The sequence below is a fragment of the Ceratosolen solmsi genome, unplaced genomic scaffold (assembly GCF_000503995.2).
Source record: "Ceratosolen solmsi marchali unplaced genomic scaffold, CerSol_1.0 scaffold1, whole genome shotgun sequence".
Classification (NCBI taxonomy): Eukaryota; Metazoa; Arthropoda; class Insecta; order Hymenoptera; family Agaonidae; genus Ceratosolen; species Ceratosolen solmsi.
This window is the reverse complement of record NW_011948415.1, coordinates 11,909,994-11,932,297: the sequence shown is the minus strand read 5'-3', so window position 1 is coordinate 11,932,297 and position 22,304 is coordinate 11,909,994. Positions and strand designations below refer to the sequence as shown.

The window sequence follows — 22,304 nt, the reverse complement described above, 5'->3', positions numbered from 1 at the left end:
CGAATAAGTATTCATAGAATTCGAATATGACGCGTTTTTAGTATTTTTCGTTTTATTTAATTCAAAATTTATACTGCCACTCTTTAGTTGCTCACTCAGTATGCACATTAAAACATAGAATATCTATTTGTTAATAATTTGTCTTTATTATCAAGGAACTCACGTCATGGAGGGTTCGGGCAAGATGCTGGTCACTGCCGTCGGCGTGAATTCACAAGCGGGTATTATCTTTACTCTCCTGGGTGCAGCTGTCGATCAGCAAGAGCAAGAGATCAAGAAAATGAAAAAAGGTACGCGTTTTCGTTTCATCGTAATAGATAAAACGTCAATGAAAAACAAAAACAATAACAATAACATATACAACGACAGAGCGAATATCTTTGCTCGGACTCTAAATATCAGGTTTGCCAATCCCCCGCTTTACATAAAATGTAGCAGAAAATTTTTTAAAACTATAGTTCAATTAATAGATTAGTATTGTTATTATTTATAAAATCAAAGGCATGAAAGATTATGACTGACTCTTGCTCTTTCTCAATCTTTTTACAAGGTTGCCGAAGTTAATATCGGAGAGTACTACGAACCGAACATCTGCAGACGCATGATTTTATTCTCAATTTGAATTTTGTTGTTTTATTATCAGACCAGATTTTATTATTACCGATTGAACGAATTAACGTTTATCCCACCCTACATGTTCATTTAATATTAGTTGACCATCTTCTCTTTAAATTTATTTATTTATTTTTTTTTTTTGTTGGCATGATTTCGCATCTCAAGTGATGTCGTGCTCTCCCTTTTCTGCAGTACTACTAATTAGCCCTAGTGCACTTGAAAGGATTAACTTTTTAACTTATTGTTCTCAGAAATCTTTTATCATAACCTTATATCGCATTAAGCAGATAATTATAAATTATTAAATTGCAGAATATAAACATTTTCAATGTCTTTTACATAGTTTTACATGTGTGTCTTGTTAAATTATCTTTGGCATCTTTCAATTTTGTATCCTTGTGTTTATTGTTTTCGTCATTTTCCATTACTTAATTTACATATAATAGCCTAAAAACATATGCATCGGCGATAGAGCGATATTATTAACATTTAAATAATGGAAAATGACAGAAGGCAAGAAAAATTGTTCGCCCACACTTACAATCTAATCATTTCAACTTAGAATTAAACTTAGAATTCAATGGATAAATAGTTCATAATTGCTAAGAGATTATTATATAAAAATGATTCTTAAGAGATTTATTATACACGGATTTTTTTAATACAATTTATTTGATATTATTATTTATTTTACGTATTATTTTTGGTTTAATTTATTATGTTCGTTCGTTCGCCACATATGCAATGTATTTTTATTACTACGTATGATTTATGAAAATTCTTTTGAACTATTTGTTCATGAACTCTATGATCATTTGTTTTTGTGAAACCCTAAAAGAGTCAATGATCAAAACGATAATCAATCATAATGCAGCAGATTGCTAATGAATTTTTGTTTTGCATGCGTTTTCTTGTCTAGAGGCTAAAAAGCAGCGGAAGAAGAAGTCGCTATCAGGTGATTAAATTTCAGTACCATGTACTTATAGTTTTCTTTTCTCTTTTTTTTTTTTTTTTATTTAACGAACAGCTGAAGGAACTACTGGTATTAATATAATATTTCAACTGGTAATTAAAAAATTTTCAGGAACAAATTAACTTTCTATACTTTCAAATTTAATAAAGAAAGCAGCTTAAATTAAACAAGGATTTTAATAAACTTTAAAATACTATTTTTAAATTTAATTTAATACTTTTATAATTTTCATATTAATTAAGATTTTATATTTGTGCTTGGGAATCATTAAATATTTTTCTCCGTTATACTTTTGTCTGTTTAATCATATTATCGTAACTTTTCCTATTCGCCTTGAGCTAAGTGGTGGTTTGTTTGCATTAAATCCGTTAATATCTTCTCTCTTGCATTTTGACTTTACTGATTTGATATGACTAACACATCTATTTTCACTTGATCAAGTAATTCAGCATTCCGAATTTTCTTTAAAATTACAACATTGTTTTTATATACTTTATAATTGACGCACAGAGCATATATATTTCATTATTTCCAAATCGATGTTTTATATTCGTAAATATTATTAATGTCAATGTTATAAGCAAACATAAAAATGCCAATTGTTTTGATTAAGGAAATAAGCTTTGTCCTAATAACAGTATCACGTCTTATCACGAATGCAATGCCGTAACGACACTAAAATTTGTCTTGCAATTTGACTTTTATATCAATTCATCCATCATATTTCAGCGTTCGAGCTATACTCTTTCAGTATCAACGTCGGCTGACCTACCAAAAATAATTCAATCATTTTTCATAACTTTATGTTGTACACAATTTTGTAAAATTCTTAGAGCTTTTCTGCATTCCTTACGGTATTGTGTTAAGTGATATAGCGAAATTAGTCACTGAAAAGTTATCCTTTTAGAAATAATGAAACACTAGAATAAATGCCTCTTAAGCAACGGGATTTTAAGCGAAACCATTTTTAAACTGAATAATATTAAATCTGTTTTCTAAACACATGAATGTCAATGAATCCAAATAAATTATGCTGCATGTATATTGCTTTTTCTATTAGCCAGATAGTGTAATAGATAGAATATGATAAATTTAATTCTCATGTTCGTTACAAAAATTAAAATAAAGCTTTTTACCAATCAGCTTAGTACTACTAATTTTAAATAAATCAATTTTTTCAAATTTCAAGAATATTCAGCACACTTATATTAGTACTTGCTTGCCCTACTTCAATATTAATCAACTTTAAATATATTTACTATGTTATCATGTATATTTAAATAAGCGACTCCAATCCGGTCGTCAATAAAAATTAAAAGAAAAAAAATTTTTTATCAATCACATTTGAGTTTGTCATTTAAAACAATTATCAATAAAAAGTTAGCTTCGGACCAAAAAAAAAAACTTATATAATTGTGTTTCATAATTGTACTCACCAAAAAAATATATTAATTTAACTATAGAATGGAAAAAAATTCGTATAATTTTTGAGAATTTCTGACTATCTGAAAGTATTATTCAATTAAATTTACATGTCAGCCTGCAAATGTTTATATACATATGTTAAAAGTAATAAACGAAAAGTCAATTTAACCAATTAATATTCAGTTACAAATAATTAACTGAACTCCCTGAATTTCATATACATCGCGTATTTATCCCTTTCACTCTCTCTCTCTCTCTCTCTCTCTCTCTCTTCTTATCTGTATCTCACTCTTTATCTGTCTCTCTTACGTGGGAATATGAAAAAATGTTATCAGAAATGTATAAAAGCATTTACAGTGGGCTTCGTAACATTGGAATCGCTGATAAAGTGTCGCTGTAAGAGGGGCTTGAGTGTGTGTGCGGGCTTGAAACGAAGAAACAAAAAAAAAAAAACAAAAAAAAAAAAGTATTAACGAAAGCTAAGAATTGGCCCAAGGTGTCGCGAACGACGGGTCATCGTTGTTCAATTATAAAAACCTGTGCCTTCTTTTTTCTCTCTTACTCTCTCTCATCCTCTTACTCGCGAACGCCCTGGACGTCCTCGACTGCATGGAACTGTGCAAAATGGCACAAAGGTGACGAGACCGGTGACATAACCGTCAACAGCCACGCGGTGAGCAAGCAACAGTCGGTAGACGGGGAGAACCACCACACGAGCAAGTCTGAGACGGCCACGAGCCACGCCGAGAATAAGAAGGAAAAGAGCGTCCTCCAGGCGAAGCTCACCAAGCTCGCCATCCAGATCGGCTACGCGGGCTCGACGATCGCCGTCCTCACCGTCATCATCCTCGTCATACAGTTCTGCGTCACGACCTTCTACGTGCAGAACAAGGTCTGGAAGAACACGTACGCCGGCGATCTGGTGCGCCATCTCATCATCGGTGTCACCGTGCTCGTCGTCGCTGTGCCCGAGGGTCTACCCCTCGCGGTCACCCTCTCGCTCGCCTACTCCGTCAAGGTACGTGGATTGGATATATCTAATACTCTAAGGCTTTCTGCGCCACGCGCCTAATTGGGACAATTAAGGTTTCGCCGACAAGCAGTATAGTAGTAGTTCTTTTGACACTTTGCTTTTATGGTTTTACCAAGTAGCCTTCGTCGGACGAGTGACGAAATCTGCCATGAAATAGATGCAATGGTTTATAGCATCGGTTTGCCAATTTCCGTATAGTAGAACATAATTGCAGTGAGCTGTTGAAAGAGCTCGGCTTTACTGTCCATTAAGCGACCATAAAGTAACATATCTCTTCCACGTAATTGAATTATTTTTTTATTTTATTTTATTTTTTTTTTTGGTTCGTTTCACATAATTACACGCGATAATACGATATTATGTGTAGAAGATCGAGGAGTTTCGTCGAATCTCCTAGTTTACCGCATCAATTTTCAGTTATTATGACATTGACGCGAAGACCAAGGTGAGAGCAGACTTGCAAATTCACGGATCGTGACAAGTTTGGCAGTAGTTTCGTTTAAAAAATCGGTCGGTATAAGACTTATATTAAGATAATAACAGTTTTCACAGATTACGTATTAGCTATTTAAGATTAAGGTTTTCTGTGGAAAATATTACAATCGTGATTAAAAAATGATGCTGACACCAATGATTTTATATCAAATGTTTTAATGTTTTTTTCTTTTAATATAATCGTAATGTTAATTATTTCGTACGGATGCACAGAGAGATCCTATTCCGTAGCCAATAAGATTGAAAAAGTATTGTTTTGAAGCGATCATCGATTGCCGTTAGTTACAAAAAAAAAATAATGCCTTAACATCCGCGATCGATGGGCTTTTTTAATGGCCTAATTGTTCCGCAAAACTCTAGGTAGAATGAAAATCTTTATTATTGGCAGATATTGGCTTGTCCGCTGTGTTCGATATGATATTCGCTACATGTCAATTGTACAGTATTGCAGTTATAAATGCTCCATCGATATTAATTCCCAATGACCTAATACAAAAAGATTACGAAACGAATTTTACAAAAAAAAAAAAAAAAAGTGGCACAAGAATTTCCATAAATCCATAAATCCATCTTGGCGATGTCAAATATTATTTTTGGGATGAATTTCCAAATATTTTTTTATCAATCGACTGGATAATAAATCATAATGGACAAGAATAATTATAATCGGTCTGCCCGTAAGTGCAAAGCACCTTATCCAATTCCATTTCCCGGCAAAATGCAAGACAATAAATTCTATTGTTACAATTCAATTACAATATTGTCCTATACATAGATTTTTTTTTTTCTTACAGCCTTATTGACAAGTTTAATGTCCCTTTCTTAAATATTCCGAGCACAGAATATTGATATATCGAAAATATTGAAAAAGTTTCTGAAATATAAATCAATGCTTAGTATACGTCAAGATAATTCCGTAATGTTTACGTGATCATCTCCATTACTATGCTCTTACTTCCAGATTCTAGCTCGTTTCAATAATACTTTTTCTATAATATTTTAAAGCGCTAAATCCTGAGAAAGAAGGCCGTAATATCGGCCGACGCGTTAATTATAAATGGTGGGGAAAGAATTAGTTACTGTAATAAAATTTAAAAAAATGTTTTCCTTCGATAGCTTAACAAAATTTTCAATTTCAAACTTTCGAATAACTGCATGGCAAAGGATATAAGGAAAAATTTATAATTTAATATTAATGAAGAAGTAAGAGATGGTACAGTTATTATGATTAGTCGAGTGAAGACAACGAATAGAAGGACTTATTGCGTTAATCGAAGAATTAATTTACGTTTTGAAACTAAATTACGAAAATTTCACACAAAAGTATAACACAAATACCACAACTATTTATTAATTTTTGTCTGTCTGTTTGTTTGTTTGTTTATTTATTTGTTTTTACGCTTCATACATTGAATAATGTTGATGATGTTTGTTTGAATAATACTTCTGCGTTGAAAATCTGTTTTCATTGCGAATGTGCGGAAAAGTTGTGGTGAACAAAGTTCATAATACTTGAAATAACAATTTCTCTCGTGGCCTTTTTATCATAATCACAGGGTTAGAAATAGATGGGCAAAAACGAGTTCCTGCGCTCTCACAGAAATCACCGAACTAAATTTGTCAATGGCAAGATAAGACACGCATCCCCCTCCTTCCCACCCTCTCCCCCGATTCCATCCCACCGAGTCCCAAGTTTACCGGCAAAGGCTCACCTTTGCTTCTGTTGTCCCGAGCAGAAAATGATGAAGGACAACAATCTGGTGCGCCACTTGGACGCCTGCGAGACGATGGGCAACGCCACTGCCATCTGCTCCGACAAGACGGGCACGCTGACGACGAATCGTATGACCGTCGTGAATTCGTATCTATGCGAGAAGCTGAGCAAATCAGTGCCGAGCTTCTCGGAGATACCGAGCCACGTCGGCCAGCTGCTGATGCAGGCAATATCCATCAATTCGGCATACACGTCGCGCATAATGCCGTCGCAGGACCCGACCGAGCTGCCGATGCAGGTCGGCAACAAAACCGAATGTGCCTTACTTGGATTCGTGGTCGCTCTAGGCAAGAGTTATCAGACAGTGCGCGACGATAACCCCGAGGATACGTTCACGCGAGTCTACACGTTCAACAGCGTTCGCAAGAGCATGTCGACCGTCATCCCAAGGCAGGGCGGTGGCTACAGGCTCTTCACCAAGGGCGCTTCCGAAATCATCATGAAGAAGTGAGTTTCATTATATTTGAATTGTTGCATTTACCGCTTTGTATCTTCATATCGCTCAGATCGGCATGGCATCATGCCTTAATTGTTGCCCATCATCGACAATATGTAATGGGCTGGGTGTTATTTTATCAAGTAACGCAAACGCACCTCCCTTCACTATCCCTGCGCCCTTTGATCAATGTCGCGAAGACGACTGATCGATCGATGCACGTGACGCACAGATGCACGAATGTAAATATTTTTCTTTCGGGGTATGAGCGGATTATTCGTAAGGGGAGGAGCAATCGTATGTATCCGAGCTAATTACGTTTTTCAAGCGCATAAAGTATATCGGGACGTAGAAGATGTCATTTAACGAGTCATTTAACAGCCAATGGCCTCGAATAAGTTTCGGTAGAATTGTAAAATTTTAATTTTATGATAATGAGAAGCTCGTAGATATAAATATCAAATTCAAATGTAAGAATTGTTAAGTAATTTGCCTTCTATGTCGATGATGCCCGCATGAATTGCATAAATGAAAACAATATAAAATTATTATTGCATATACCTAATGCGTATTTAACGTATAGAATGTATTTGAAATATTTATAATATATTGAACTAACACTATATGTATGTATATATATATATATATATATATATATATATATATACTATGGGGCTTCAATAGGCTTTTATTAATGTTTTCTTATTCGGAGCGACACGTGCCTTTAGTTTAAGTTACTTGAAAAATCCTCATAAATTAAAGTAGGTCGGATGAAGCCGAAATATTTATGTATGCGACATGGCGAAGGTAAGCTAAATTCAGATTAATATGAAAAATACAATAATCTTTAATAAACTTCCTAAATTGAATTTGACATTTTTAAAGACTGAATAACTAACTATGCACAATAACCAAACGAATGACAATAGAGGGCTTGTCGATCAATGATTTATACACTATTGCAGTTTGCAGGAGTTGCAGAATGAAATAAATCGCTTGATAATGAATATTACAGATGTGCCTTTATTTATGGTCGCGATGGTAACTTGGAGAAGTTTACGCGGGACATGCAGGAACGGCTGGTGAAGAATGTGATCGAACCGATGGCATGCGACGGCCTCCGGACGATCTCAATCGCTTACCGGGACTTTGTACCAGGCAAGGCCGACATCAATCAGGTTCATATTGACAACGAGCCTAATTGGGAGGACGAAGAAAACATCGTTGCCAATCTCACCTGTTTGGGTATCGTCGGTATCGAAGATCCGGTCAGGCCCGAGGTCCCCGATGCCATTAAAAAGTGCCAGAAGGCGGGTATCACCGTGCGAATGGTCACCGGTGACAATGTCAATACTGCCAGGTAACAGTTCTTCGTTTCATCGACATAATTAAGAATATTAACGGGAAATACTCTCAAATTGCCCCGATAAAGTACATCACGTTATATTGCGAGTTCAGCCCTATTGACTTACGTCATTGTGTAAAATTGAATTTTGAGATGATAAATATTATAATCGAACGCGGCAAAGAGTTAAAAACAACAACAACAACAACAACAACAACAACAAAAACAACTACAAAAGAGAAAAAAAGAATTCATTCACATTGCTCCGGAGTAAGACTTTTATTATTAAACGGGCAGATGAAATGTAATGCAACGATAATGATCAGTTACTACCTTATAAACGATTGATTTTTCGTATTCGATGAACAGACTAGAAATATAAATAATACGGTTTTAAAATAATTATGTACGTATTTACAATTGTCGGTTTTCCAATAATTTATAAATAATTACATAGATAAAGTACTTATTTTTAATAATAAAGATGTTGGTTGCCGTGAGATTAAACTTATTTCAGGACGAGCGTCATAAAAGTCATGTGTTTGTTTGCAATTAAGCTTGCAACGACAGGATACCTTGTGTAACAGTTCTGTAATCGGCAGGAAACTGAATTTTTATTGTTACAACTTTATAACCATAATAGCACTCGACATTCGTCCCAATGTAAAAAAAAGATTATTCTTATGAGCCAGCATCTGTAGGAAATAACTCGTTAGTGCAAAATTAACGTAATTAGAAGAGAAGCAAAGTAAGCGGGCCTCTAAAATGTTAATTAATTCATAATTTTTCTTTGGCAATACCTTGCGCTATCAAGGTCAATCGCATTGAAGTGTGGCATTTTGAAACCAAACGAGGACTTCCTAATTCTGGAGGGCAAAGAGTTCAACAGGCGGATTCGCGACTCCCATGGCGAAGTACAGCAGCACTTACTCGACAAGGTTTGGCCGAAATTGCGCGTCCTGGCGCGATCCTCGCCCACGGATAAGTACACTCTTGTCAAGGGCATTATCGACAGTAAAGCCTCGGCGAATCGCGAGGTCGTGGCCGTCACGGGCGATGGTACGAATGACGGACCCGCCCTAAAGAAGGCTGATGTCGGCTTCGCCATGGGCATTGCCGGTACGTAAATTAACGAACTTTTGCTCGTAAGTGTGACAGCCGTGTGCGCAGTTTTTGTCAGTTGGAGGTGGAGGTGGAGGATGCTTGCCATTGAGATTCTCGTACTCTCCTGGTATATAAAGCTGCCAGGATTAAAGCCAGGATAGGGGGAATTGATTGTTTTGAAATATTGATAGAATTCCTCGGCGATTTGTGATCGCGCGTTACTCCTCGACATCTATTACACTTAGCCTATTTATAAGTGACGAGGACGGTAGTTTAAATATAATTGCGTGGCTTGTGTGGTTAGGTACGGACGTCGCTAAAGAGGCATCGGATATCATCCTCACCGATGACAACTTCTCGTCGATCGTCAAGGCGGTGATGTGGGGCAGGAACGTGTACGACAGCATCGCCAAGTTCTTGCAGTTTCAGTTGACCGTGAACGTCGTTGCAGTTATCGTCGCCTTCATTGGCGCTTGCGCCGTTCAAGATTCGCCCTTAAAAGCCGTGCAAATGCTATGGGTTAACCTGATCATGGACACGCTTGCCTCGCTCGCGTTAGCCACGGAAATGCCGACACCCGACCTCCTACTGAGGAAGCCCTACGGCAGAACGAAACCCCTCATTTCCAGGACGATGATGAAAAATATTCTTGGTCAGGCCATTTATCAGTTGGCCATCATTTTCATGCTTCTCTTCGTTGGTAAGTTGACGATTGTAGCTGCAGAATTAATAATCTAATCGTAATTATATTCTATTTGAAGTGCAAACTGCTTGCGATAATGTGCGACAAATAGCAAATCCTAAATCGTTGCAATAGATCGTTAAACAAAGGAAAAACAAACAAAACGAAAATGGCGCAATTTCGAGATAGCTCGGGTATCCGTACAATGCGTACTCCCCAACTCATCAGACCTGCTAATACATAATCATTGATGTAAAGTAGCATGCTATAATCATTGTTAAAAGTAAATTTATAAAGTTGTAAAAGTACATTTACGCGCAAATTGATTTGAAGGGTGGTAATAAATTTGAAAAAATACCATTCACCATGGCTCATTAGTTCTGTAATAATGTACTTTTAGGGGATAAAATGCTCGACATTCCCTCTGGCCGAGGAGTAGCGGCAGCCGGCGGCGGACCGACTCAGCACTTCACCATCATCTTCAATACGTTTGTCATGATGACGCTGTTCAACGAATTCAACGCTAGAAAAATTCATGGCCAGCGAAACGTCTTCCAGGGAATATTTACCAACCCCATCTTCTATTCCATTTGGATTGGTACCTGCTTATCACAAGTACGTACTGTCTACAAAATCTTTCAATGCTTACGAATTTCAACGGAATAATAAGAAAATAATGGCAAATTCAGACAATAATGTAGAACGTTGATTACATTGGCGAGCGTTTTTATATATTTTGCATAGTTTATTCGACGACGAAAGCTTACTCCATTTTGTAATAAAAGTCGAAATCCCGTTTTCAGGTAGTTATTATTCAGTATGGTAAGATGGCATTCAGCACAAAAGCTTTAACTGTAGAACAGTGGATGTGGTGTCTATTCTTTGGGATCGGTACACTGTTGTGGGGCCAATTAGTCACGACGATTCCTACACGCAAGATTCCAAAGATCCTTTCGTAAGTCTTACAACAGCAAAAAAATAATCTGTTTTAACCATTTGATTAGGTGACAACAATAAGACAACAGTTTATGCTCTCAACAACTGTCTATATCGCTCTTATTCTCTACTACTTCTTTCTATTTTCTCTGGCTTATTTTGTATTATTTTTTTTTTTTTTTTTTTTTTTTTTTTTTTTTTGGTCTGTTTTTTATTCTTTTTTTCTTCTTCTTTCTATTAAAGCGTTACTTCGATGATTTTTAATACTCGAATATATCGAGGAACGTAGCGAGTAAAAATTATCGGATAATAAGGAGTGCTATACATTAGAATGTGATCGATTCAATTTTTTTTTTTTTTTTTTTTTTTTTTTTTGTAAAAACTATTAATTAAGAGAGCATAATTTTTAAATTAATCGATTTGTCACCAGTCGATAATAATAATAATAATTAAAGAATTGCAATTAGTAATAAGTAGGCCTCGCCTGGACCTATTGGTAGTACGTGGTAGTGACCTTTGCATGTTAGAAATTAATCCAATCCACGCAATTATCACTAATTACGCGAACTAACGCAATTAACTCGATTTTTCTTAGCATTACTCTCCATCCCGATAGTTCCTTTACTCTTGTATCTTTATCTTTATCTAGACCTGCTGCTTTCCCATTGTAAGAAGTAAAACTAACCATGCTGGATGTTGCATGCCTTTTTTTTTTTTTTTTTTTTTTTTTTTTTTTTTTTTTTTTTTTTTTTTTTTTTTGAAACACCATGAGACGTACTTTAAAAGTCTGCGTACTTGTTTGTAATTAATCAAAGTATTTAGAATTCAAATATTAAAAGCCTTTTTTTGAGCGCCTAAAACATCAAAAACTGGTTTTTTCACGAGCTGCTTAAACAAATTTAAACATTAAAATGAAAAAATATATAAAATATCTAAATTCAATCTGAATTGTTACGATCTTTTCTCGATGTGCATATATAACAGAAAAGCGTGAAAAGCGTAACAACGATGACGTGTGAAGTTAGTTTAACCGTTCTTCGATTAATAACGCATATCAAGTGCTTCGGTCGAGGTGGTTATTCATCAAAGATTGGTTAAATTGAAACAATATTATCATTGATCAATTCTCTATTATCTTATTTATTCGAATCAACTTAAAAAGAAAAATAATAATAATAATAATTTTCAAAAATTTCGTATACCGAAAGCAAAGAAAAAACTACACCACTTTCTAGATTGGACGATATTCACTTAATCGCTGCGACATCGCCGAAATTTTTCGAAATCAAACGAGGACAGCGACAGGCTCTGACAATTTTTGTACCCGATCCTGTTCCTAGCACATCCTACGATACCTGAGAGTTTACGAAATTCGAAAGTCAATGATAAGATTTATTGAGAATTTGAAAGATCAAGTGCGAATATACGTCAGGTGATTTCAAAGTTTCCTTCTACATCTTACAAAAACAATAATATTAATTTCTCCATATTTTAACACAATTAACACATCTTGATTATTTTTCTTGTATTCAATACAATCTTTACAATTAATGTGCCGCTTACATACAATTGTATTATATATCATAACACATTTTATACATGACAAATGGTAGAACATTGTTTGTATAAACACGACGACACAAGTAAGTTGGTGGCAACACGTATTGATTATAATGCGAAACGCTTTTGTAAAATAACGTCCAAGTACGTGGATTTCGACACCAGGACATGGCTAACAAAACAAAAAAAAAATAGGAAGAAAATTAATATACTCATTATGTAGAAATTGTTGAAGGTGTTGCATGACATGAAAGTCGTTGCAAACATCATTATTGTATTATGATTAATTTTCTATACTGTAAAGTTGTGTACATTGCAAATGGCTCCTTAGCTTCCATGAATTATGTTTATCGTATTTCATTCAAGTTTATCTATAATTTTAAGATTGAAAGTAATTATCACATATATATGACTTTTGTTTATGCATTTTAAAGTTCAGCATGGACGAATAGTTGCTATTCCGATCGATACTATCGATAAAAATTACACTTTTAAATTACACTCTTAAAAGCATACATTTGTAGAGGATTATTACACTAAATAATTATTACACTAGAGTTTCTTAGATAATTCTTTTTAGTTACGATTCATAGATAAAATTAGCTTAATACGTAGCGACGTAAAAAAAAAATATATATATATATTCGTTTGAAAAGTCAAATTCGTTTTATAAACGCTGCTGTTCGAATATCTAAATAGTATTCAATTTAGAAGAATCGTATCTTAACTCATAATTTTCTTATCTTAAGCACATTATGATCAGAATTATAGAAATTAATTACAATAAGCCATTCCTATTGATTAATTACGTTATTTTACACGAAAATAGATTATATCCTGTAATGAAATCGTGTGCTTGTATATTGCGACAATTAACTAACATTCAACCAAACAATCGATTAATTATACTAACATTGAAGTCTAAAATAACCAATGTATTAACATGTATATATTATGTATTAATTGATCACTATCACCAGGCACTACCTCTGTACTACACAAATACCATTGGCATTTTTATCTCTATCTTTCCTTATTTTTCTCTCTCTCTCTCTCTCTCTCTCTCTCTCTCTTTTCATTCATATTTTACTTTTACCGATCTTTTATCTTTCCTGTTACTATTATTAACTATAATTTTATACTATTCTCTCTGTGGAGCAGTACGTAAGTCATAAATATTTTTCGTATTACATTAGCATAAACAGTTATTCGCAAGTCATGATGATTCATTAATATTGTAATCATATTTCGCAAAAAGCTATTCATATTATTTACGGATGGTAAAAAGGCATCTTTTCATCTTCTTTCTTCTCATTTATCGACTCATCTTTACCTGTAATATTTATTTACAATAATCATCAGTGGTTTTTTGCATTTGTTTATGACATACAATTTAAAAAGCAGACTTCACCCATTTTGCATGTAATGACTATCATGTTGTTTTGCATTCCTATCGTTGATGCATTCATAAAAAAATTGCTTTTTATTATATTAATCATATTGTGCTAATATTATATATTGTTAAAGATATTTGTATTGGCATAATATTTCAATTCATTATATTTTCAATGCCTCTATTAAATTCATTCAGCCCTCTTAAACTAATAAAATAAACATGAAAAATAATTGATAGATACTCTTCCGGTTATCTATGTGATGTACATGTGATTCTATTATCTTTATTTAATAAGATTGTGAATATTTAAAAATAAAGATAACGAATTATATTTTCAAGGTACAGAAGTAAACAAATGCATATATACAGTTGTATTCCCAAATCCATTACACTTCTTATCTCTGTGTTTAAAGAAGGATTGTCTGTCCTCTTTCTACCGCCTCAACCATCTACTCTTAATTAAAAATCACTCTCTCTCTCTCTCTCTCTCTCTCTCAATCTATCTATCTATCTATCTATCTATATATCTATCAATCTATCAATCTATCAATCTATGTATCAATCTATGTATCTATCTATCTATCTATCAGTCTATCAATCTATCTATCGGTCTATCAATCTATCTATCTCTATGTCTATATATTTGTCTTTCTTCTCTTTCTACAAGTTCTTTATACGTTAATCTGTTTAATCCCCGTTACAAGAGTCAGGGGTTGGATCACCTCCACCCGGAGGAGTTAGAGGAACGAAGGACGCCTGCGGAACGCCAATCCGAAACAAAACGAAATAAAACAATAAAAAGAATTAATGAATAAAAAGAAAGAAAATTTTTATAAGAAACTCGAACCAATTTAAAACTCTAATCAGCTGTTGTTCTGGGCGAAAATACTGCCAAAATTATATGACTGCGAAGTTATCGGTAAAGATTGCGAAAGTACCGAAAGGTAAAAAAAGCTAACCAAAGAAAATAAAAAAATTTCACCGAGAGAACAAAAAGGCATAATCAAAACAATAAAATTAAACTACTAAGCTAACCAAACAAATTAAAAAGCTGTGTTACTCACCGCAGAAGGCACCGTGATACGAGTAATATGAAGAACTTTGGTTTAATGTGTTTTAAAAACAGATGGGGCCGCGGCCAGCCAGATGATATCGGCGCTATCAATTTGGGAGATGAGAAATTCGACCCAGACTCGGATAAAAAGCCTCGCGCCGGACAAATTCTGTGGATCCGTGGTCTGACAAGACTGCAGACTCAGGTAATTATCCCTATCTCACACACACTCTCTGTCTCTATCTCTATATAAATATATATCTCTTTATCTCTCTCACTATCTTTCCATGACTTCTAATTTTTAATTTTTTCTATATCAAATTCTCTCTCTCTCTCTCTCTCTCTGTCTCTCTCTCTCTCAATCTCTATCTTAGCCTCACATCATTGATTTGATAAAAATCAACATTTCAAGGCCTTCACTGTGCGAATCTAATTAATTTGTGACGTCATTACAGACATTGATATTGTAAAGCCAAAAAGGGTTGGATTTGCCATCATTTTTTTCTATTTCAGGAACTCAGAATTAATCATGAATTCTTTTATATATTTTTCTCATTCAACCTATTTCTCCTCTATCTCTCTCTCACTCTCTGTTTATCCGTCTGTTTGTCACTCTCTATCTCTCTCTATCTCTCTATCTCTCTATCTCTATCTCTATCTCTATCTATCTCTCACTCTCTATGTCTGTTCTTCCTTTCACTATGTCTTTATCACTGTCTCTATGTCTTATTTCCTCTTCTGTTTCGTACACTTTCATTCTCACCTTTCTTCACTTAATTCTTTTTAAATTATCTTTTATTAAGATTTTTCGTTTATTTTTTTTATAGATTCTAAATTTTCTAAATTTTGTAAATTAATTCAGCGAGTTCTTACGATCTCGCTCCACAACAAAATTAAATAAGCTAATGATATATATGTATGAAAAGTGCGTTAATAAACAAAATAGAACGAAAATAATTCCTTATTCAGAAATTCCTGAAAATATTTATATACACAATGGAATACTCATCGATTATTCTTTAAAGTCATATATGAATGTCGATTTCACTAACGAGACAATTACTTCTTGCGCGTCATAATGCAAAAATGAAAAATAAATCTTGTTTCCGGAGATTCTGAAGAAGCATTTCATTATTTCTCCGCGGAAAATGAGAAAAACGAAAGAAAAAAAAGTAAATATGTACTCTTTATAGCACTCTTCTGTTTTCTTTTCTCCGACTGTAAATTGTTTCACTATTTGTCATAAGATTGCTCCGCCAACTCATACAGCGCTAAAGGAAAAATTTTCTCTTGAGTGCGGGCGTTCGCGAGCTTGACATACTTTTTTTTTTAACTTTTTCTTCGTAACAGTATAAAACCATCTTGTTACTCTATCGCGACTTTCTCAATATCTCAATTGTATGTCATAATCGTCAATCATTTAAATCTAAAACGACCTATATAAAAAGAATATGTCTAAAACATCAAGATAATTGTACATACTTAAACAGCAAGTGAATGTAAATTATTGGAGGAACTCGATTAATGGAATTGGTCCTCTGTGTCAGTGACGCGTAATTCGCCAATTACGAAGCATTTTTTAAGTTCTTAGTCATATTTGTGTACATATTTGTTTATTATTTTTTTAATTCAATCTTTTTCACCCAAAATTATATTATATGATCCTAATTAATACGTGATTAATTACATACTTGAACTTAGTATATATGCAAGTTTAGTAATATATATATGTATATATATATATATATATATATATATACACATATATATATGTAATCTTTAATCTTTGATATTTTTAATATACATTTATACAATTTTCTTTGTACAAAATCGCACTTCCGGCAAACGATAATGTTAGTGTTTTTATCTATACTACAAGATAATCGCGTTTTATATTTCTTACATACTTTATGCGTGTGTATACATAGGCATATATATATATATATATATATATATATATATATATATATAAACAAACAAACAAACAAACGCACACGCGCGCATAGATATGTAATTATCTGTTATAACTATTGATTTTTTTATATTTAAAATTTTATTTACACGTAGGTTTATAAATTAGAAACGAATCGATAGTTCATCAAACGATGTGAGAAAGTCGATTGAATCGATTTGAGTTTACGAAATAGTTACATTATCTTTATGCATGAATGCCCTCCCCTCTTACGATAACAACAAACACTATCTTTTTCTGATAATTATTAAATTATTTTAGGAGTTTTTATACTTAACAACGTACTGAAATTTTTAGTTAAACATTTATCTTATTGTACATAATAGAAATGCGCCAAAAATCACAACGAATTACCGAAAGCTTTTAGTATTATCCTTTAATTTTAATTGTTGAAGTACCATATTAATTCATCGCTTTATCATTGTAAATTTAAAATATCAAAAAACTAAAAGTTTCGGTAACTTTTCTTACTTAAACGGCAATATCGAAAGACGAGAGTCGTGTTTACAAAGAAGATACTCACTTTTATATTTTCGAAGATATGATTTATATGGAAAAAAGTACGTTGCAATGGCAAAATTTCGACCTCGATTTGCTGAAATAACAAGTGGCTGTGAATTTCATGTCGCATAATTTGCACATTTTCTTAAAACTCATGAAATTTCCATGATGATTTCCGATCATCATTGAGGAAAGCTTTTTCGAAATTTTAAAGGCATTCTAAGTTAATTTATACATAGTTAATAGAATATGATATACTAATTTGTAAATCTAATTTCTGTACATATTATGTTGCGCCTGGATACCGCGATACATCGAAATCTAATACAAGAGGAGCTCATTAAGAACCAATTAGAAATGGTCCATACAGTCCTCAACCAACTCCTATCTTTCTTAGTAATCATTGTCTTCTTTTCAGCCTTATTTGTGTGTCGTATATAAGTAAAAAATGTGAAAAAAAAAAAAATTTTTATTACGTCAAACATATTTCACTTCATATTTTTATTCCATTGTACGTGTGTATGTCAATATAGAAGGAAATTTTCATTTATTTTCGAATCATTGTTTTAAAATAATAGGAGGCAAAGGCAAAGTTTAAAACTTCGAAGAAACTTAATGATGTTTTCGATTTCTATTTTGATAGTGAATAACAATCGACTTTTTTGCACGAACAAACAGTAAATTTGAATTATCTTAATAGTTAATTACTCACGTCGATATAATACAACAAAAATAAATAAGCAAAACAAAACAAAAATAAAAAAAATCACACAAGAGAGAAAAAGCTTTATTGCACGAAAGGGATATATTTCACCATTTGGATGCGGAATGCGCATATAAATATAGGTGGTCTATTAAAGAAACTAATCAATAACAAGGAAAGTCAAACAGCATGTGCGCATAAGCACGAGAAAAAGTATTATTGAACATACTTTCCTTATATCTAACATTTGTTAAACAAAGTGGGCTGTACAAAAAACTTAGATCATTGTTGTTTGGATAATTGCAAAAGTTATAATACCATTTGCAATCGACTTTCAAATCAATTATGAATTTTAAAAATCTACGTCATAACAAGTGCTTTTATTTCTTTCATATTTTAATATTCAAATCTTAAGAATCTTTTTTATTTAAACCTAATTAAGAATATAGATTTATTTAAATTAATTTACAGATCGTACGATGTTAAGCGTTTCTTATTTTTTCTTTTTTTTCTTTTTTTGTTTTTACTTATGTTAATGAAAAAAAAAAATTAAGTATTCAATTTGGAATCGCAAAATATTATAAAATTAAGGGATAACGTTATTGTTTATCGCAACCTTAAACATTTATTTCTTAAATTTCTCATCTTTCGTAAGGATTTGCTTTAAAAGAAAAATAAAGAAATTTCATGTAAGTGTGCACTTATTGGAAATTGGAAATAAAGTTTCAGTCGTATGAAATTTATAATAACCGGAAGTGCGTCGCGTAATTTCAAGGCGAAAAATCGTAAGAATTCGAGATCGAAGAAACAATTTCTTAAAGCGGAAAATGGTAAATAGTTGATAGGAGCGCGAACGAACGGGAAAAGGTTACGCGCAGCCTTAACTGCAATACGTGTGTGCATGGGTGATGAAGTATATTTTTATGGATGTTCATGTACGTGTGTGTGTGTGTGTGTGTGTGTGTGTGCGTGCGTGCGTGTGTGTGTAATATAAGTACGTGAATGTGCCCTTGCGGGTGTGTGTACTTATATATACATATATATATACATATATCTATATACACACGCGCGCGCACACACACGCACACACACACACACACACACACACACACACACATATATATATATATGCATAAACGATATTATTTATAGAGTAAAGATGTGATAAGCAAGAAGAAAAAAAAACACAATAACGGCTACTATAAGCTAATCATATCAAATTCAATGTGTAACCTACTTTCAGACGAGCAATAGAACTCTGGTGCAGAATGTATCTGTGACAGGCAGATCCCCCTCTCAGGATTACTATATGGTTAGTCCGCAAGTCTCCAACTCTCCGCATTGTTTGGCCGTCTATTAATACTTATTATTAATCATAATCTCACTTTTATATATTGTTTTTTAACTTATTTCCTTTATCTCTATTTATTTCTGTCTTTCGCCTATTTATCCAGTGTTATAATTTCTGTGTTATTCGTTTTTTTTTTTTTTTTTTTTTTTTTTTTTTTTTTTTTTTTGTCGCGTTTTGGCAGACACGCAATTTTATATTAAACTTTTTCGTTTTAATTGTTATCATCCCTCCTCTCCAAATTATCATTTTACACACTAAGAACTTTACAACACACCTCCGCCCTTTCGTTTAAATGACGAATTTAATACTTTCTTTTTGTCGACTACTTTTATTGAATTGCATTGTATTGCATAAGTTTTATATGATTTGTCGCTTCTTATGAACTCACGAAAGACTCATTAACCCTAATGACCACTCTGACCCATCCAAGTTTGTAATTTTTATTTTTATGCTTTTTTTTTACTTGTCATCTTTAATTTAATTCATCTTTTCCGCATTAATATCTCACTAAATGTGATATACAGTTGTATATTTTATATTTTTTTATTTCTATAATTATCATCATAATTCATATTATTGTTACCGTATTATTATTATTATTATTATTATTATTATTATTATTATTATTATTATTATTATTATTATTATTATTATTATATAAAATCACTCGATGAGATATCGCATGCATGCAAGCGCGAAATTTGGCGCGCGAATTTAGTTAAGTTGCCATTGTGGGGCGAGCTTTACGTATAATTTTCACGTATTATAAATAAATGTATGCATATAAGGCAAAAAATTTTTTATTGCGAGTGTGCCTGGTGTCGCGATTATACACGATCTTTATTCACACTCTACTTATCTTGTTCACATTTTCGCGCAATCGATATCGCCTCTAATGACATTTGTACATTCGCTTCATTTGCTCACAATCTTATCGTGTGCATTTTTGTTATTGTTTTATGCGCCATTTTTCACACTACGTTGTCAAATTATAAATCAATATTTTTTATTTTGCTTTTTTTTTCTGTTTATTTAAAAAATTTTTTTTTTTATTTTTTTTTTATTTTATTTTTATTTCTATAATGAAACTCTTGTTTTTCATGAACGTAGTGTGGTGTTGCTGTGACCTTATCATTTCTATTATTTAATAACTAACGCTACATATACAGTGAAATGTATATGCTGTTACTGTTCACATTTTATATGTATGTATGTGCTTGTGTAAGTGTATCACAATGTTTATTATTTATGTAAATAGGTTAATATTTATTCTGTTAATTTGATGAGGCGAAATATCGATGATTTATTCGATCTTTCGCTTCCTTGATCAATTGCATTAAGAAGCTCAGTTAAAGCTCTCGATTAATCATCGAAATGCCCTGTATTTCTCATAAAAAGGAGAAAAACGAGCATTTCCATTTAAAAAAGATCTTCATTTTATTTCATGTTTTTTTTTACCTTTTTTTTCAAATTTTTGGAGTGAATGTGTTTCTCGCGTTTTCCATGATCACCAGTCGCTTTTGTTTGTTTAAAAATTCCACGTAACGCTACGAGGTAATTTTCACATCTCTTTTCCACTATCTCTTATACCCGTTTTTCTCAACCTTCTTAAAGACAATAGTAATTAAAGCAATTAATTTGAAATGAACGGTTCGACTCAAATCACAAATCTATTTATTTCCTACATCCAATATTATCAAACAAAGTAGCTCAGCACGAAACCGCAAGAAATATTAATAAACAGAAAAATAGAAAAACAAATTCTAACCAACTAAGATAATAATCGCCGCGAATGTAGAAGATGCAACACGCAAAGTCAAATCATCAGTGGAAGCAAAAAAAGTATAACAATTAAATAAAAACAAACGAAGCGACTAAATTGATGTTGATAATGAAACGATAATCGAGAAATGTGAATCGCGAGTTGAAGACGAAACAAGTGAATGCATCGCAACCGTGAAGTGAAGGAAGACTGATGATAATGCATTTGTCGTTTGTTAGCCAGTGGAACCCATTCGAGAGACTGAGGTATAAACATGGCGGCAGTCTTACGTTACCCGCCGCCAGACATTTCCTGTCGGAGTACAAACAAGTACGTAGTCCTCTAACAACCAAAAAGCAAAAAAGAAGAATAAATCATACACTACACTTTCGACATACGTCATAATCACATACATGACATAATAACAATATCACAATGCAAGTAGATGATCGCCTGTCGTATGATACGTTTTTTTTTTTTTTTTTTTTTTTATCAACCTTTACTCACACCTTTTAAGCAGTTGGTGGGCCAAATCCCGTGGGCACTTAAATGGTTGTCTAAAATTCATTTCAAAGCGGCTGTACAAAAAAAAAAATCACGTTTGCCTACTGTCTTGACGGTATTATACGAAACGGAAAATATACAATTGGAACCCATGAATTTTCGTCATTAAAATTCAATCGCACGATATTCGGTCCACCATTTCCTTAAACCCTGGATGATAATATGACAATACCATGGTGACGTAACAGACCTCTGTTTTTTTCTTCTTTTTTTTTCTGTTTTGCCATGTTGCTCATGATAACGATGACAATAATTCATCATTTGTTTAATGATTCAATTATACGTACGCGCAAACGTGTACGTGTATATATATATATATATATATATATATATATATATATATATATATATATCTTATCGTAAAATATGATGGTTTATTGCGCCCCGATTGTGATTTTTTGTAGCGAAGTCGAGGCGGTCGATGTACATACAGCAATAACATTTACTCGTTATTAATATTGCATCTCAAGTTATTAAAGCAGACGAGACTTATCATTTGAGGGAGAAAATCAGCTTGAAATAATGTAAAGTAGATAGGAGCAGTGACGATGGGAGGAGACGACCGCCCGCCTTCGCTTTGGTAGTTTAGATGTTTCCGAGTGTGTTGCGTGTCCCTTATTGAG

The 22,304-nt window shown here is 33.1% G+C and overlaps 1 protein-coding gene across 6 annotated transcripts in view; it reads left to right on the top strand.

The window, feature by feature from the left end:
* Nucleotides 1-22,304, top strand: part of PMCA (plasma membrane calcium-transporting ATPase 3) — a 46,010-nt gene that overhangs the window by 2,598 nt on the left and 21,108 nt on the right. For 3 of the 6 annotated variants that reach the window (XM_011507994.1, XM_011507993.1, XM_011507991.1), the window contains exons 5-14: nt 156-290; nt 1,535-1,570; nt 3,649-4,031; nt 6,278-6,762; nt 7,767-8,111; nt 8,911-9,215; nt 9,505-9,900; nt 10,283-10,497; nt 10,686-10,837; nt 14,901-15,033. In XM_011507994.1, coding sequence (XP_011506296.1) covers nt 156-290; nt 1,535-1,570; nt 3,649-4,031; nt 6,278-6,762; nt 7,767-8,111; nt 8,911-9,215; nt 9,505-9,900; nt 10,283-10,497; nt 10,686-10,837; nt 14,901-15,033 — 2,585 coding nt within the window. Of the gene's footprint in view, nt 1-155; nt 291-1,534; nt 1,571-3,648; nt 4,032-6,277; nt 6,763-7,766; nt 8,112-8,910; nt 9,216-9,504; nt 9,901-10,282; nt 10,498-10,685; nt 10,838-14,900; nt 15,034-19,247; nt 19,317-21,356; nt 21,564-22,304 lie in introns of those variants that run through there. The other 3 variants (XR_913120.1, XM_011507995.1, XM_011507992.1) reach the window with 3 other exon arrangements.